General features: G+C 35.9%; 1 protein-coding gene across 2 annotated transcripts in view; it reads left to right on the top strand.

Moving 5' to 3' along the window:
• The window catches only part of SPAG6 (sperm associated antigen 6), a 33,587-nt gene extending 17,963 nt beyond the window's left edge, over positions 1-15,624 (top strand). Inside the window, exons 5-11 of one of the 2 annotated variants that reach the window (XM_079300598.1) lie at positions 3,145-3,350; positions 4,212-4,385; positions 6,385-6,537; positions 8,871-9,062; positions 10,239-10,355; positions 13,051-13,196; positions 15,381-15,624. In XM_079300598.1, the coding sequence (XP_079156724.1) occupies positions 3,145-3,350; positions 4,212-4,385; positions 6,385-6,537; positions 8,871-9,062; positions 10,239-10,355; positions 13,051-13,196; positions 15,381-15,447 (1,055 nt within the window). In that variant the 3' untranslated portion in view covers positions 15,448-15,624. Of the gene's footprint in view, positions 1-848; positions 897-3,144; positions 3,351-4,211; positions 4,386-6,384; positions 6,538-8,870; positions 10,356-13,050; positions 13,197-15,380 lie in introns of those variants that run through there. The other variant, XR_013773607.1, reaches the window with a different exon arrangement.
• Positions 15,625-16,671: the final 1,047 nt, after the last annotated feature.

Here is a 16,671-nt window from a genome sequence, read left to right as displayed (position 1 = left end):
AATTTACTTTGATTTAATTTCTTCATCCCTGATGAGTACTTTTGTATTGAGACAAACCATCTCAACTCTAGTACAACTTCTAGAACTGGTGGCATCTCAGAATCCAAAATCTGTTTTTATTAGTCTTTCTTCTACATCCATTTGAGTCTTATCTGCAGTATCTCCATTTGCTAAAATCTTCCTCATGTAGATCTGGGTGAAAATAATGAATTTATGGTCAGCTTTGAGCCATAGTTCTTTTGTGTCTGAACATGCGGAGTTCAATTTCCTACTTCCACTCACATAGGGAGAAGTTCAACTTTATCATCATGTACTTGGACAAGTTCTTTAAGTTGTACCCCAATGTGAATTCCAAGCCTGTGGTTTAATTCTGTGGAATTAAATGAGGTTCATACATTATCTTTTTTTTGCTGTCTTTCTCCTCTGCAGCTATAGGTCTTGTCTTTGCCTTTATAATACAGCCTTGACATTGTATTTGGAAGAGTATTTTTGTAATTTGTTTGAGTTATTTTAATTTTTTTCTGACTGAATATTTGGGTTTAAAAATTTCTTATTGCCAAGTTTGTTTTCACCTCTAACTTCTTCTCAGTCTAATTTTTTTCTCACCTCTGTGTTTCTAATTGGATGGCAAAGTTTCATGAATCCTTTGGTATATAATATGCATTAAAGATGTTCTACAAGTAGGAAGATTGATTGAGCCTTTTCTTGAGGAAAAAAAAATAATTACAATTTATAATGGAATCATTAATACTTAGAATTATAATCTTGGGCTGAATTTTTGGGGAAACATGATGGGAAATACTGTATTTCCTTTCTTCCCTGCCTCAGCTTTTCTGTTTTTCTGACAGTCCATTTACAACTTGTCTGTCTTGACACATGGTCCAGCCCTCCATGTGGTAAGTTATTAGCCATGAACCTTATAAACACCACTGGAAGAAAAACCATTTAATTACCCATGACCAACAGTAACCATCAGTATTTAAATGATATCAGACTTCTAACAGCAAGAGCTGATCTAAATTGAATCAGATTTAGTTTGCTCTTTTGAAATAACTTTTACAGTTACTTTTGCATGCCTGAGTGACCTGAAAGTATTGCTTTTTCTTTCCATACTGGAACTTCATTTTAGTTCATAAGACATCAAAGAAGCCCATTATTCTAGCACCACATCCCTCTTGACATCAGATTCTTGATTTGAGCATTTCCCAGCAGACTGTGGGCAATGGAGCTGGTTGGCCTGAAGTTCTGAGGCACAGTTGGAGAGGTTAATCTGGATTATTGGTCAGTAGGTCATCATGTATTCCACTTGGTCAGGGTTCAGCAGCAAAACACAATCTGAAGAAACTGAGCATGACTTTTTTTCCACAAAAAGCTAAGTGTAGCTTATGCCACTTAAATTGATTAGCTCCTTTTCAGCTTTGTTTTTACATACATTTAATGTACATTTTACTTCAGAGTTTTAAAATGGAAGATATGGCATTTGAGTTTTGTTTAAATGTTATGATTTGTGTACTTTGAGGATGCATGCACTACATTTTCAATCAAATATTTATTTGAAAAATGAAGTTTGTAGAATTAATTTTACAGATTCACAGGATGTTCTGAATTGGACGGGACCCACAAAGATCACCAAGTCCAACTCTTAAGTAAATGTCCTGTACAGGGGTTGAACCCACAGCTTTGCCAATATTAGCACTATGCTCCAGCCAACTAAGCTAATTTCAGGATATTGTTTAAAAATTACTGCATGATTTATTTTTTTTATGTAATATTTATATTTATATACTCTAGCCAACTAAGCTAATTTCAGGGTATTGTTTAAAAATTACTGCGTGATTTAAATTTTTGATGTAATATTTATATTTTCTTTAAAATATTGTATCATAAAATAACATACAGTGTAAATATTTGACTTATCACATGTATTGCAGTGTGTGGCTATAACTCACTAATTGAAAACCAATCTGGTCAGGAACATTATTTGGATATTAACAATGTAATGATGACATGACTTACAGATTTCATGAAAAACTATATTAGTCTATGTATATTTAATGAAGTATGCTGTATTTTTCTTAGTATGAAAATCTCTTTATGGATGGACTATAAATCAAAAGCTAAGTTAGAGTCTTGAAATACAACAGCCATATGTTGCCATGGTACTGTAAGTCAAGATAAATGTTAAAGATAATAATGGATATGCATAATAAGGTGTAGCAAAACTGAATGAAGAACCTAATAGATTATTGAATCCCCTATGGTTTTTACCACTTTTTCAACACTATTTTAAAATAGCACAGCTTGGTTATAATATAAATTTTGCTTCTGATATCCAGTAATTCTCATTTTAGGACTGTGATTAATGCTGCATACTCAGAGAGAGCTAATGAATTTCTAATAGTGTAATTTTTGTCCATGTCAGCTAATCACACGCTCGGATTTTTTTTTTTTTTTTGTTTAAGGTGCAGTTAGTTAAGGATATTGTGCTAATCTCAGACACACAATATCACTGATGATATTTCTCATTTGTCTAATTGTGTATGATAACATTTTCTTGTCATTAAAGTATAAATTCTGTCTCATCCCATGTATGGCAGCAAAGACTAGTTTTGATCAGCAAGTTCCATTTTTGCAATCTTTTATGTAAGATAAATCTTTTATGTATGTTTTTTGTATTTTTGTTTTTGGCATTTGATCTATGCTAATATCTGCTTATCATTTAAAGAGGGTAAAATGCTCTCTAATTAGCTGGTTGATAAAATTTTGGTACTTTGGCTTTCTGTGTTGTTGTTAGCCATGCATAAAATGCTTTTCTATTGATCAGTGTAGAATAGCCAGGGTTTAAACAGCTGACATCTGCTTACTTTAAAAAAAGAAAAAGAAAACAGAATAACAAACCATTTCAGCCTAATCTACCTCAAATGTGTGCATGTAAATGGGGGTCCATCTATTGACCTGCATTCTTTTCAGTTGTGGATTGGTCCACACGGTTTATGAAACCAGGAGGGCTGATTTGAAATGCAGATGTCGAGACAGTGAACTACACCCTCCCCTTTTTCCTTTGCTGTATCTGTCAGGGTGAAAAATGGCTTGCACAAGGGTCAGTCACCCATACTCACTTAATTACTTTCCTTGGACCTACAGAACTGTCACAAGCTGTGGTGGATGCAGGCGCTGTTCCTCTTTTAGTGCTCTGTATCCAGGAGCCAGAAATTGCTTTGAAAAGGATTGCTGCTTCAACTCTCAGTGATATTTCAAAGCATTCTCCAGAGTTAGCACAGACAGTAGTGGATGCAGGAGCTATCGCTCACTTAGCTCAGATGATCACGAACCCTGATGCTAAACTGAAGGTACATTTAATTTTTTTTTAATCTCCATTATACCAGTCATTATTTGAGATTGATTCAAGGATACGGATGTGCATATTTATTTAGAAGCTCTTGGTTTGGGTATTACAAAATGTAACCATGTAGATAGTGACAAAGAGTTCTGAACATATTTACAAATTTAGCTACTGGGTATAAACTGCAGCTCTGTGAGGAACAACTAAACCAATCCTTAAAGTGAATAGTATGGGGGGGTTTTAGAAATATATAGTATATGAAGAATGTAACAGATACTTTTAATAGATAAAATTTGCATGTTTCAGTTACAAAAAAGGTTTCGCATACTGAAGATTATATGATAAGCCAGTTAATAGTGAACTTATTGTATTTTAGAATGTACTATCTGATGTGAATAGCTGCTGTCAAATGTTTAATCACTAGTGTTTAATTGACAAAAAAATTGTTTCTTATTATAAATTTTTTGTCTAATTCTACCAAACAGAAGACAACATAAAAATGCCACAAAAATTCCTTAATATAAATCTGACAGATTCAATTTATGTAAATAAGAATACTTTCTATAGATTTTACTAAATTTTAGATTAGAGTTTTAAAGGGTGTATATGTATATATTTTAAATTTTTTTTTAAATGCATACAAGCTTGAATGGGATAAAACAGAAGAGAAACTTTTATTCAGGAACCAGCGAATGTTCTGTGCCATTATATTTGTGCATGAATTGACTCAGTGAATTGTAAAATAGCTGTAATTGTTTTCCCTGTCCTGCTTTGTTTTCCTTGATGCAATAGATTTTTGTGTGCAGGAGTAGTGTGTGTTGTGGGATGTTTGTGTACTATTGATTTTATAACCATTTTTATTTACTAGCGTCAGGTGCTGTCAACTCTAAGCCAAATAGCAAAGCATTCAGTGGATCTTGCAGAGTTGGTGGTTGAAGCAGAAATTTTCCCAGTTGTGCTCACATGCCTGAAGGACTCAGATGAATATGTCAAGAAAAATGGTGCAACTTTAATTAGAGAGATAGCAAAGCATACGCCTGAGGTAAAACCTTGAAAATGCAAATACAAGGTCATATCATTAGATTTTACACTTTAAATAAAATACAGGATTATTCTGTCATTTGCTTTTCGAAAGGGAGGGCAAATGGCTGTTTGGCATGTTCATTGGAAAATATGGAAATGCTTGCTGATATTATGAGATGTGTATTGAATATGAATTGGGTTAGGAAACTGGGAATCATAAAATGTATACCTAGCTACTTCATTCTATGAGATATCAGCACAGAGAGGGAGTTCTTAGCTGACAGTACTGTCAGTCCTAGATATTAAAAATATTATGAGAAAAGCCTCACAGAAGTCACAATACTAGCTAGTAAATTGCAAGATCATCCTTTAACAATAATAGATGGTGTGTGTGTTTTAAAATATCTTCAGGGGTGCTTGGATCACATTTTAATTATTTTTCCAATGACAGCAAAGGTCAAAAATTTTCTTATTTATTATTAACCTGATGGTAACTTGAGTTTGTAATTTGAGTTTGAGCATTTACAGTGTTTTTGCCCATAGGAACATGGGGATGTTTGGCAAAGTCAATACAAAATAAATTGGAAAACCATATAATTATAACTATGTTAATCTGCCAGACCACAGAGATAATTAAAAGGCTCTAAATATTACTTTGGAATGAAATACAAGCCATGTATTTGTGGAACACACTAATGCTGAGCATAGTAATTTCAAAATCATGATACTAACTTAACTGAGCAGTGTTTAAACATGAATGTTGTGCAGTTTCTTCAGCCTGCCAGTCTTTAAGCTGGTGATAAAAGTTTACAGTCTTGGCACATTTCCTGCTTTCTCTCTGTACCTCATGGGCAATGCAACTTCAGTTCCTCAAAAGAAGTAAAGGATTTATCATTATCAAAAGGGTGCCCTAAAGTCAGAAGCCAGGAAACCAAATTCAGGATTGCAGGTGCAGTCAGAAAAGCTCCATGCAAGAGGAACTGGCCATGCCAGCAACTCTCCAAAGGAGCAGTAGGAAATATCTTGGGGGCTCCCAATGGGAAGTCACAGTCCGTGACTGGCTGTTTCATGAAGGAAACAATCCCCTTTTAAAGGCTCTAAGACAAAGGTGGATTTCTTATTTATAGAAATCTACTGGATTGGGAATTAACGGGCCTCAGTTTTGATAATTTAATTTTGACTTCTAAGAACATGTTCCTTTTGCTTTGGAATCTGTTGGGAGAATGGGATATACCTAAAAGTGTGAAGAAAATAATATTAATATTAATGATGATAATAATAATAGTAATAATAATAATTTCTATGTATTATTGATATCATATATATGCTACTGCTGTCCCTCAAGTGATGTGAGAAGTTTGCTTTCGGTACAAACCCATGTTGCATAGCTTGATTATCCCTTATAAGCAAGGCTATGTAATTTGGCACTCTGGGGCAGACTCACCCATCAAGTGTGTTCCCTGGACACTTCCCTCAGATCATGCTAACGTGGCAGAATGGTGCAGCCCAAGTTGGTTTTGCTCATCCTGAACAATCCTTGATTTCAGGGCCAAGGCATGAGGATCCACAAAGGATTTTATGACACAAAGGTAATTTAGAATGCAGGTGAGAGGAGAAAGGGCCTTTCCCTCTGTCACTGCACAGACCATAGGATGTTGTTTGGGAATGAGGGGGCACTAACATGAAACAGTATTGGCTCAGAAAGTGCATCTTCAAGATCAGTCATTTACACATTTCTCTGGTGTGTGATGAGAATATGTCATTCCATGCTACACAGCATCAAGGATTCAGAACCCTAATTTCCTTGCAGTAAAGTCAGTGAAAAACACAGTAGCAGATTAGTCTCACTCCTGAAAACTTGATGCTGCACTTAGTTCCCAGCAGTCTGTATGATACATCACTCTTATTCCAGCTTTATTTTGCAAAACAGGAGCAATAGATTGGAAGGCTTCTCTGATGTGGTTCTTTATGCCTGTTGATACTTCACGGTATCTAATCTCTTGTGTTTATCTTTTCAGCTTTCACAGTTTATAGTAAATTCAGGTGGAGTTGCTGCTCTGATTGATTGTATTGACAGCTGCAGAGGGACTGTCAGACTGCCTGGCATCATGACACTTGGCTATGTGGCGGCTCATTCCGAGAACCTGTCAATGGCAGTGATTGTCTCCAAGGTTAGCTATCACTTTGTTGTCTTCCTGTAGTTCTTTCAGCAGTATTCTTTGGTACAGATACAAATTAACATAGGCAGAGAATGTATTTTGTGACAGGATTATATACTTGCTGTCATGAATGCACTTTCTCCTAGTATTGCTGCTTTCTATGACTGAAATTGTGTGGTGGCCTGATAAAAGGGTGTCTGTGGTGTTGAACCTTTTACAAAACATGTAAAAGGTCTGTGTTGAAATTGCATCAGTACAGAAAATAAGTCATTGGATTTCTGTAGTCTGCTTCCTCTTAAAATGTATATTTGTTACTGCATTGAAAGCTTATTAAACAACTATGTTTAGTGGCATGTTCTTCATTGTACTACTGTGACTCTGCTGGTACTGCTAGAGTACCTTGCAACAGCAATCTTCAGACTTGAAAAGACCTCAGTTTCTAAGGGTGTGTAGTTTGATTCAGTTGTGCAAGTCACATTTCAAGTAAGTAAAGTTATACATTTTCAGGTTTAAATAAATTCTGCCAGGCAATGATATGTAAGAGGGAGAATTTGCAATGTTTGCAATAGGTGAAATTAGTGCCTGGCTTAGTAGTCTGATGTGAATAATACTAACTAATGATAGAAGGGAGAAAACAATTTCATTAACCCATTTTTGACCCACTTTCACACTATGTCAGTCATTTAAAACAGTGAGTGGAGCAACAAAACAATATAAACAAAGGAACAGAAATGTCTTCTAGTAGAAATGCAAGTTGAAAAATGGAAGTTGCATACATCTATATATGTACTATACAACACAGTATAGTATGTAGGGAAAGTAGGAGTAATCAAAAAATGCTCTTCTGTATTTCAAAACTAAAGAAATAGATGCTTTTTTTCTTGCCATCTCTGAAGGCCCTTCTTCTCTGGATGTGTCTGCATTTCTACTTTCAGGGATGCCTAGAGCAAATATGCTCTTGCTGTCGAGTGCTTGACATTAAATGGGATGAAACTAGGATTAAGTTCTGGAGGTAGCTCCTAAGTTAGATTTTTGAAGAATAATAATAATTTGAATAATAATGATTCCTATCATAACTAAATGGAACTGCTGGGAGAGCTGTTGTAGGGATCTGGGCAAACTTTGATGAAATTAAATATGTTAATGAATATGAACAATTAATCCAGAAAAGAAATTATAATAAACCCAAATAAACCCAAAACCATTAAAGAAAAACTGCTAAACTGCTTCAGGGGAAATTAAGCTTGTAGAGTGGTACATAGTGCTGAGGACAGGGTTTGGTAAACTGGAACCATTTGAAACAAGTGCACTGTGGCATAACCACATGCAGTTAGACACTGATGTTATGATTAAAAAATTCCATAGCACTCTAACTTGGAAAAGATGAATTTTGAACAATGATTTTTGGGATCACACTGGATAAACACTTCATTGTGGTCTTCTGCAGTAATGCAGTGGTAAAACCCCCCACAATTTAGACTTTTGTGATATGAAAGAATAGAAGATGAAGCATTATTGGAAAAGAGAAGTCACCTATTTGGTGTCGTAATATATATATATATATAGATATATACTCTGTTTGTATTTGAAAAATATCTTGTGGATAAAACCCAAAACAACAAAGCAGAAAACTGTGCAGAAAAGAGTAAAGAAGGGTTCATGGGATGAAGAAAAAGGTTTTTGGGATAGAGGATTAGTAGCTTTGCTTTACCTAAAGTAGCATGGAATGTTTCCTATTGGAGTGTTTTGGCATAAAATACTAGCTACTAAGTAATTGTGGAGAAAGTATAAAGACCCTGAACTGGAACAACTGTAGTAACACCTGCATGTGAGATCTCCATCTCTTGATGCCTGCAAATCAAGAGCTGAAACCCTTCTTGAAGTGATTGGGTGAGTAAAACACAAACTACTGGACTCAAGAAGTGGTTTATAAGTTGAAATTTAGTGATGTAGATATTAAAAAAGACTCAGTGATTGAGCCTTTCTAGTCTTGAACTGATTTCATAGAATCATAAGCACTCAGAATCTTTTATTTTCAGTCTGAAAAAAACTGCCACGTTTACCCAGTATAGCCTGAATTATGTTGTGTATTCTTCTAATACCTTAAATTAGCATGTTTGTTCAAACTGCTTTCTGACTTAGAATATTGAATCTGTATCTTTTTAACTATATTTATTAAGATTTATTAAAAATTCTTGCAAATCATGACACCACTAGCATGCATTCTCTTACAGCTTTTTTGGTTTGTTTTAGAAGAGTGTAAATAGAGAAACATTTTCTAACTATCTGTATCTGTTTCGCATTGTCTACATCTGTAAAGGTTGTGCTTTTCATTAATGCTACAGGGAATAGCACCACTGAGTGCCTGCTTGATAGAAGAACATGAAGATCATATTAAGGCAGCAGCTGCTTGGGCCTTGGGACAGATTGGGAGACACACTGCTGAGCATGCACGTCATGTTGCAACAGCCAACGTGCTGCCCACTCTGCTCGATATCTTTGTGGACACACGCAGCTCAGAAGATCTTAAAATGAAAGCAAGTAGCTTTGTAGTATGGTATATTAATTGTAATCAAGAGGTTTAAGTGCTTAAAAACTACTAAATGATATGTGTTTTTAGTGATGCTCACTGAGTCACAGCTTTCCTGGGTGCAGAGTGTCTGAAGGCTGTGTCATTTATTAGGGGACTGGCTGGTTCTAATGCATGTTCATATGCTGTATACCAAATAATATGCTACAGCCACCACAGTCTATTCTCTTATTTTTTTCCCAGTTTAGATCAGAGTTGCACAGACCCATAAATGCTGTAATTTCTTGTGACTCGTTTCTAATTAACCACTTCTTTTTTTTGCAAGTATAAGCTCTTAGTAGAAAATATTATAGTCCTTGTAATAATATTGCTTACATTTTTATTATTATAATAAAACTGTAACAGCTAATCAAGGCTCTACTCTTTAAAGCATGCAACTACCCATGTTTAGGGCCTTTGCCTGTGTGGGAGCTAGTAGAGTTGCAGTTTAGTAAAGTGTATTTCTGAGCAACAGTAAGAGTGTAATAGGACAGGATATGATCTCCCATGTTGCACTATGCTTCTGCACATTCCACTGAAATATCACATTCCAGATCTGTAAAGTAGTTTCTATAAAGTAATTTCCATTGGTCTCAAAAATATTGAAGCCAAATTAGCTGTGCCTATAATCCTGCCTAAGAAGGTCACTGCTTGTATCAGCCAACATCAAGTTTGTTTTCAGAAATATGCACCAATGCACAATTGTTTCACTCTCTCTTTTCCCCCCTGCCTGGACAGTACTGCACTTTGCTATCCCAGACCAGCAGCTTCTTCTAGTAAGCCATTTCTAAAATACAATCTTTTAAAACATGTTTTGATTTAACTTTCTTATTATATTAGAGTACTTCAATTTACCAAAAGGGTCTATCCAGCTTTCATTATGGTCAAGGGAAAATTGCCTTTACTTTGACCATAGATAACATAATAATAATATGATGCACTGTAGATTTTGAGATTTAATAAATCTAAGTAGATAATTGATTCTTCATTAAGTGACCTGATAGATATTATAGTTTCTATTCAGAAATTGCTCATTGGAAATTCTGATCAACTTGATTTTTTGATCAGACTTCAGTGATAGATATGAATTCTTGTTGTTTTCATTGATACCTTACTAGAGAAAGTTTATTTTGCATTTCAATAGACTAAGAAGGCCTTAAAGAGCATTCTTCAGAAATGCACGTATCTTCCAGCACTTGAACCACTGCTTCATGATGCCCCTCCCAATATTATGAAGCATGTTATTGGGCAGTTTAGTAAGGTAAGAAAAGGCTCTGCTTGGTGAGTAATATGTTCATTGCTAATTGTTTCCCATTTAGCAAGGAAGCTATCTTTCCAAAGAAGAAGTCACTCTAAAAATGTCACTGTTTTCTCAGAATCCTTAAACATGTCCTTCAAATGCAGTTTGAATCCTGTCCTTTTGTGTAATACAGCTGGATACTGTTTCATTTGGAATCTGCCATAATTCATCCTAAGACTGGGAAAACAGTTTCTTATAAGCAAGGTGTTTTTTTCTTCCTTGCCTCTTGAGATTGAGTGGAATATTAAGTCACGTGCAAATATTTTCACTGAGCCAATGTATCACATAAATCCCAGTCACATCTGTTTTAGATAAACTACAAGCTGTCTGTACAGGAGTGACTTAAGTCAGATATTTTACAATACTACAAAGGCATCATTCCTTTTATCCTGATTAATTTTCGGTCTTAAATAAGTGTAAAAGTTCCAAATATTTTCTCATGCCTCTCGAAATTTAGAAAGTTAGTTGCTCAATACATTGTTGATTTGAATGCAGCATGTAAAAGTGATACAATTCATTAAAAATATTTTAAATTTGTTAGTAATTCAGAGAATTGGAGTGTCTGTTGGAGCATCAGGTCATGTTGGGAATCCTGTTCAACTATAGACTATGTTTTGTGCAATACTCTGCAGTGTAACCTGTTAGCAGGGTATACCAAGCTCTATTGGTGAATTGTTCTTGCTGGAAATGGCCAAGTAAAACACTCTTGATACTCAGTTCTGATTATGACAGGTCTGGAAGCACTGTTGTTGGTAGTGCAGATTCCTGATTACATTGCCACAATTTAATTTGTCCTTTCTTCTTGTTAAGGCTGTTCAAAGACTGGAGATTTGCACAGAATCCAGTCCTTTTTGCTTCTCTGTTCTGACTGGAGCTATCAATGAGCCAAGTGCTTAGCAATTGGTTATCCAGTGTAGTTTGAATTGCTGAAATGGTTTTATGTCCTTCATATCAGCTGATATTTTGTTTTGTTTCATTTTTCTCCTTTGCCTATACATTATTAAATTATACTTGTCTGGCATTTGCTCTTCTGAAGTGTACTGTTAAAATTAAGTTTTCTGTAGTAAAGCATTTTTCTCTCCTGTACTGTAGCCTGGGAATTTCCTATTCTTAGAGCTGTGGTCTGTTACTTCTGTGGGCTTATTTATGGCACAGTAAAAGCCTTATTTCCAAGCTGTGTTTCAAAATGGGGTGCTATTTGTTTTTCATGCTGGACTGTGCATTTTAGCATTAGTGTTTTCAGGGTTTGTGCAATTCTGTGCTGTCTCAGGTTGGACTGGGGCAAGGGTGTGTGTCTCAGAGGTGCTCTGTCTCTTTAGGACCCCTTCCAAGAGAGTTTTCTGCTGTCTTATGCAGCCTGGAAGTCACAGTGTGGAGGAGGAAGGCAGGGAAAGGGCCGTATCCTGTCTCCTTGCTAGTTCCTCCTTGGCAGTTCTTGTTGTGGGAGATATGTGAAAACAGACGTCTGTTCAGTTCCCACAATGAAAAAAATCACAGTTGTTCCTGACACTTCTGTGGAGCATATAATAGAGAGAAGTCTCTGTGCTCTCCTGCTTTTTTTTTACCTGTGTGTTGATTTTGTACAGCCTAGAGGAACCACAGAAATGAAGGTTGTTTGCCTGTATGCATGGAAGAAATCTTGTTCTTTTTCTTCATCATTTTGAGGCTCTTATTTTACACTGAAATACAGTCAAATTTATGGCTTAATGTCTGACCAGTGTGGAAGCTTACAAAATGCTTTTGCCCTCATGATCTATAACTCTCAGAGTTGGTTTTAAATGCATCTGGTTTTGCTGTAGATGCAGCTGACATCTTGCATTATCTTTCTTTTTCTCTATTTTTTTTTTTTTTTAATAATATTGCAGCCCTATGGGCCTATGGACTACATGCTGTCATTCTCCCTCTCCTGGCCCAGCCCCCACTTCCCTCCCTCCCTCCCTCCCTGCATCCTCTGGACAGAGCTGCGTATTGGCATCACTCAGGGAGCACAGAATGTTATTGTCTGATCATTTCTGCTTCTCATCCCCTTTGGCTGCAGAAACTTCACGTTTTTGCTTTGTGTGTGTTTGTAAAAGGCTTCCATGGCTACACAGTGTGTTAAAGGATTTTAATATCTAGGAATTTAATAGTAGCATGTAATGCTTCAAGGCTGTATTGTTCACTTGCAACAATTCTCAGTATTGTTTTCATGCACTAATCTATACTAGATCATTATAATGATATAAAATTCAGCTCTACAATTAAACTGTGGGAATTGACATAAAAGACCTGAATAACTTGGTTTAAGTGGAACAGATGCTGTTGTTATTCCATGTCAGTGTTCTGTTTTTATTATCTATTTATTCTGCACAATCTTATTGTCTCTGTAGGAATAATTCAAGAAATATTATTTATGTAAGGATAAATATTAAATTCATTATTTTTATATGATATGTATTAAAGTATAATAAATTATGTTGTAATCATAAAGGGCTGGTATATGGTTTTTTTCCTATACAACTTGGTGTTATAATACAGTAGTCATTACAGATGTTGTTTCTCTGATTTTCTATTTTATCTGTCCTCTGAATTAAAAACAAATAAGCAATATTTGAGCTTAGTGGCATACAGATTAATTCAAAAGAATTTTTTTTCTAATGTACTATTCTGTGTGTAGGTGTTACCACATGACAGTAAAGCCCGTCGTCTCTTTGTAACCACTGGTGGACTTAAAAAGGTTCAAGAAATAAAAGCAGAACCTGGGTCACTTCTTCAGGAATATATCAACACTATTAACAATTGCTATCCAGAGGAAATAGTAAGGTAGGGAAAATGAAATTTAAAGAATTCATATTTCTAACACTGTTATATGTTTTTCACAGGAGCAGCACAAAGGAAGAATTTAAAATAGTAATTTAATTCCTATGTGAATTTTGGTTTTAATAAAGCCAAAGCATTACTTTTGATTAATTGCCCCGGCAGTAACACAACCTCTGGACATACACATTAGAATGCTTTCTCTTTTTGTATTTGGAATCAAATTTCTTTGTCTGTCAACAAAGCCCAAATAACCAGGTTCTTGCAGGAAAGTGTGATGAAAAGTCAGTCCTGCATTGCTCACATGGATTCTGAGTCTTCAGTACAACCACTCACACTTATGAATATCTGTGGGAAATTTATTTTGGTGCCTTATTTGTGGATTAGTTAGGTTCCAAAATACAGGTATTGATGAATCCTTGGTCACATCCTTGACTTTTGCAATAATGTGTCTGAATTAGTGTATTCAGAGGCTCCTTTGAAACTTCCTCTGATGTGCAGAGGGTCCAGAGGCTCTCCTGCACAGTTGGTCTGCCCACAGCTGCCCTTCCTCCCTGAGCCTCATCACGAGGCTTAAGTGTTATATAAAAGGACCATACACCAGCTGTCTGCACCAAGTTGAACTTTGCCCTTAATGAATACAGAAACACTATTAAATAGCTTACAGTCAAAATGTCACCATCCTAAATTGTAATAATGAGAGAAATGCTCTCCTAGATTCTAGATATCCATTTACCAGTCCTTCACTCCATCAACACATCAGAAGGATGTTGTACTCATGTACTCCCTCTATAGGCTCTGAAAATCTGCATCATAAATTTTAATTATAGCAGCAGAGTTCTTTAGCTAATAGTAGCTAGAAACTAAGTCTCACAAAATGAAGCCCTTCTTGTCTCCACAAAGAAAAGCCAGTGGCTGTCAAATGGGTAAAAGCAAAGTCATAAAGAAATTTTAGTCTGCAGCTAGTACTTCAGTGGGAAAGAGGAATTTGTTTATGCTACTCTGGATATTAATAATGTTTCTTTGTTATAGCTGTTTTCTCCCCTGTAAATGAAAAAAAAAAGGTTACTCATCTAGTCTGGGATGTAATAAAGAAAAAGGCCCCTTTGAGCATCTCCTGCTTGCCTGTTTGTGCTACTGCCTGATGGTGGTTGTGCTGCCTGAGGCACAGCAGCTGTGATAGAATCCAGCTCTGGGTTTGTCCTGGAGACCTGTTATTTTAGGCTGTTTGCAGAGGATACAGTAAAGCATTGGAAAGTTAGTTTTACAAATCACAGAAGTAATATGAAGTTTAAAAAGAGTTAAATTATGCACAAATTATCCAGAAAAATGAAAATCAACAAAGTAAATAGATTTTCCTTTAAGGGGATTTTTTTTTTAGTATATTTTAGGCCTACATTACATAGAGGTGTGTTCCTCTCTATAGTTGAAGCTTTCAGGACTCAGAGGTGGAAATTCACATGCCTGCAAAACTAGAAATATACTGAGATGTATGTTTTTAGAATAATACAGTATTAAATTTCACATACTCTTAACCTGGAAAACAAGAACTAAATGCAGCTTTGATGCTTGCATATTTGGTACATGTAGTTGGTCCATTGTGGAAAACTAGTTGAATGACAGCAGGACAATAATGGCACCATAGAGTCCTGCCCTAATGAAAACCTACTGGATAATGTCCATCCTTGAGTGACATTAGAGAGAGAAGGTCACTGTGACAATTTTTTTAGTTCCAGAACCAGTGTCCCTCTCATGGATGTAGCCTTCATGTGAGTTTGTGTGTGTGTGTGCTTATGTCTGACAAACAGCAGCAGACTATTGTCATTTGCAGCCAACAGTTCTGTGTAAACTCACAGGTTTTTTTTAAAGGCAATAATCTCAAACCTACACTTCTTAGTAAAGACAATGGTTATGGCAGCTGAAGTTGAACCAATCTAAAATGTAGCTGCTTACCTACATGCTCCAAAAGAATCTAAATATATTTTTAAAAACCTGACTTCCAAGTATAAATGATAATGTAAGTTGAAAAGCAGGTTGTTAAAACATTGTAGAGGAGTAACTGTAAAATTCCTTGACCAGTGTTTAATGCTAGGATTTTTTCCTGATCAGTAGAAATATGCACAGTGTTTTATTGCTTTGCACAGAATATGCCTTGTAGTCTAACACACAAACAAAATGCTTCTTTTTCAGGTATTATTCCCCTGGATATTCTGAGATACTTCTGGAAAGGGTGGAAAATTACCAACCAGTTTTATAAACTTCAGAGTTTTATTAGAGCTGCATTTCACATTTATGCCTTTATGACTGTAATACAAATACAGCTGTTGAAAACCTTGCTTGATTCTCAAATCTCCTCCTACTGTTTGAACTACTGAAAAAGCTCAGCAATTCTAGCAAGTTATATTTTGTTCTTTATAAATTTGTTTGTTGCTAAGTTTTTATTCCTTTTTGGTTTTTTTTAACATTACTACCAGATATTTCCACATATATGAACAGGCTTTCATGCAGGAGTGATGATTTGTCACAGGAACTTTTTTAGAATCAGTCATTTCCTTTTCCTTCCACAAGAAAGGTTTGTTATCTCATTCAAATTTTAGCCTTCTCAGTATAATTACCATTTTCCCCTTTTGCTTTTGCATGTTGTTTGAAGCTTCCAAGCTTGATGAGGGGAAAAAAGCTGCCCCCTGTGCTTTTTCTAATTAAGTAATTCTTTCTGCACTGAGATATCTCATACTGCTGCCTTTGAGGAAGTAAAGTGTTGTGATTTTGCATCTTCAAACATATTAGTAGCAGTTAAACAAAGAAGTAATCAGATCTGAAGATGATACAAGGGCAGAATTCTGCATGATAGGATAGTGTGGTGATCTTGGCCTGGTAGATAATACATCTTCTGCAAAAGCCCTCCTGATTAAGGCAGGATTCACTGTGGAGGAAAGGAGCAGTACACTGTTTGGCTTGTGCATTGTTGTTCCTCTTGAGAAGGACAGAGTGGGCTCAGAACTTGCAGGGATGCAAAGGGAGGGACCCTGGGAGCTTTGGTTCTACGAGGGGCAGCAGCACACTTGTGTAGCTCGGAAGAGAGGAGACTTGCTTGGCTGCAGGAACACTGTTAGCAAAGTTCTGAGCACGTTCAGAGGAATCTGAGGACACTTAGGTCACACTCATTGGACTGGAGGGACAAAGGTGGCCTGGGATTTATTCTTCAAGAACTGAAGAATAGCTGAAGAGTTGAGTTAAAACACATTTGGAACTTAAGTCTTGAAGCTGCAGATCACATCCACAAAGAGGTATGAGCTCTTTTCCATCTATAGAACATCCTGAAACTATTTTTACCTTCTTTTTGAGAGTGAAAAGACTTATATTCTGTTTACTCCTCTGGTGTGTCACACAGCAAACAACCCTCTAGTCTTCCCTAATATGTAACTGTCATTTACCATTTTTTATTCTAACCTTTTTTTTTTAATTCATTTGGAGCAGTTTG

The sequence above is a fragment of the Erithacus rubecula genome, assembly GCF_903797595.1.
Source record: "Erithacus rubecula genome assembly, chromosome: 3".
Classification (NCBI taxonomy): Eukaryota; Metazoa; Chordata; class Aves; order Passeriformes; family Muscicapidae; genus Erithacus; species Erithacus rubecula.
The sequence above is the reverse complement of the archived record's forward strand: the minus strand, read 5'-3'. Positions and strand labels throughout refer to the sequence as shown.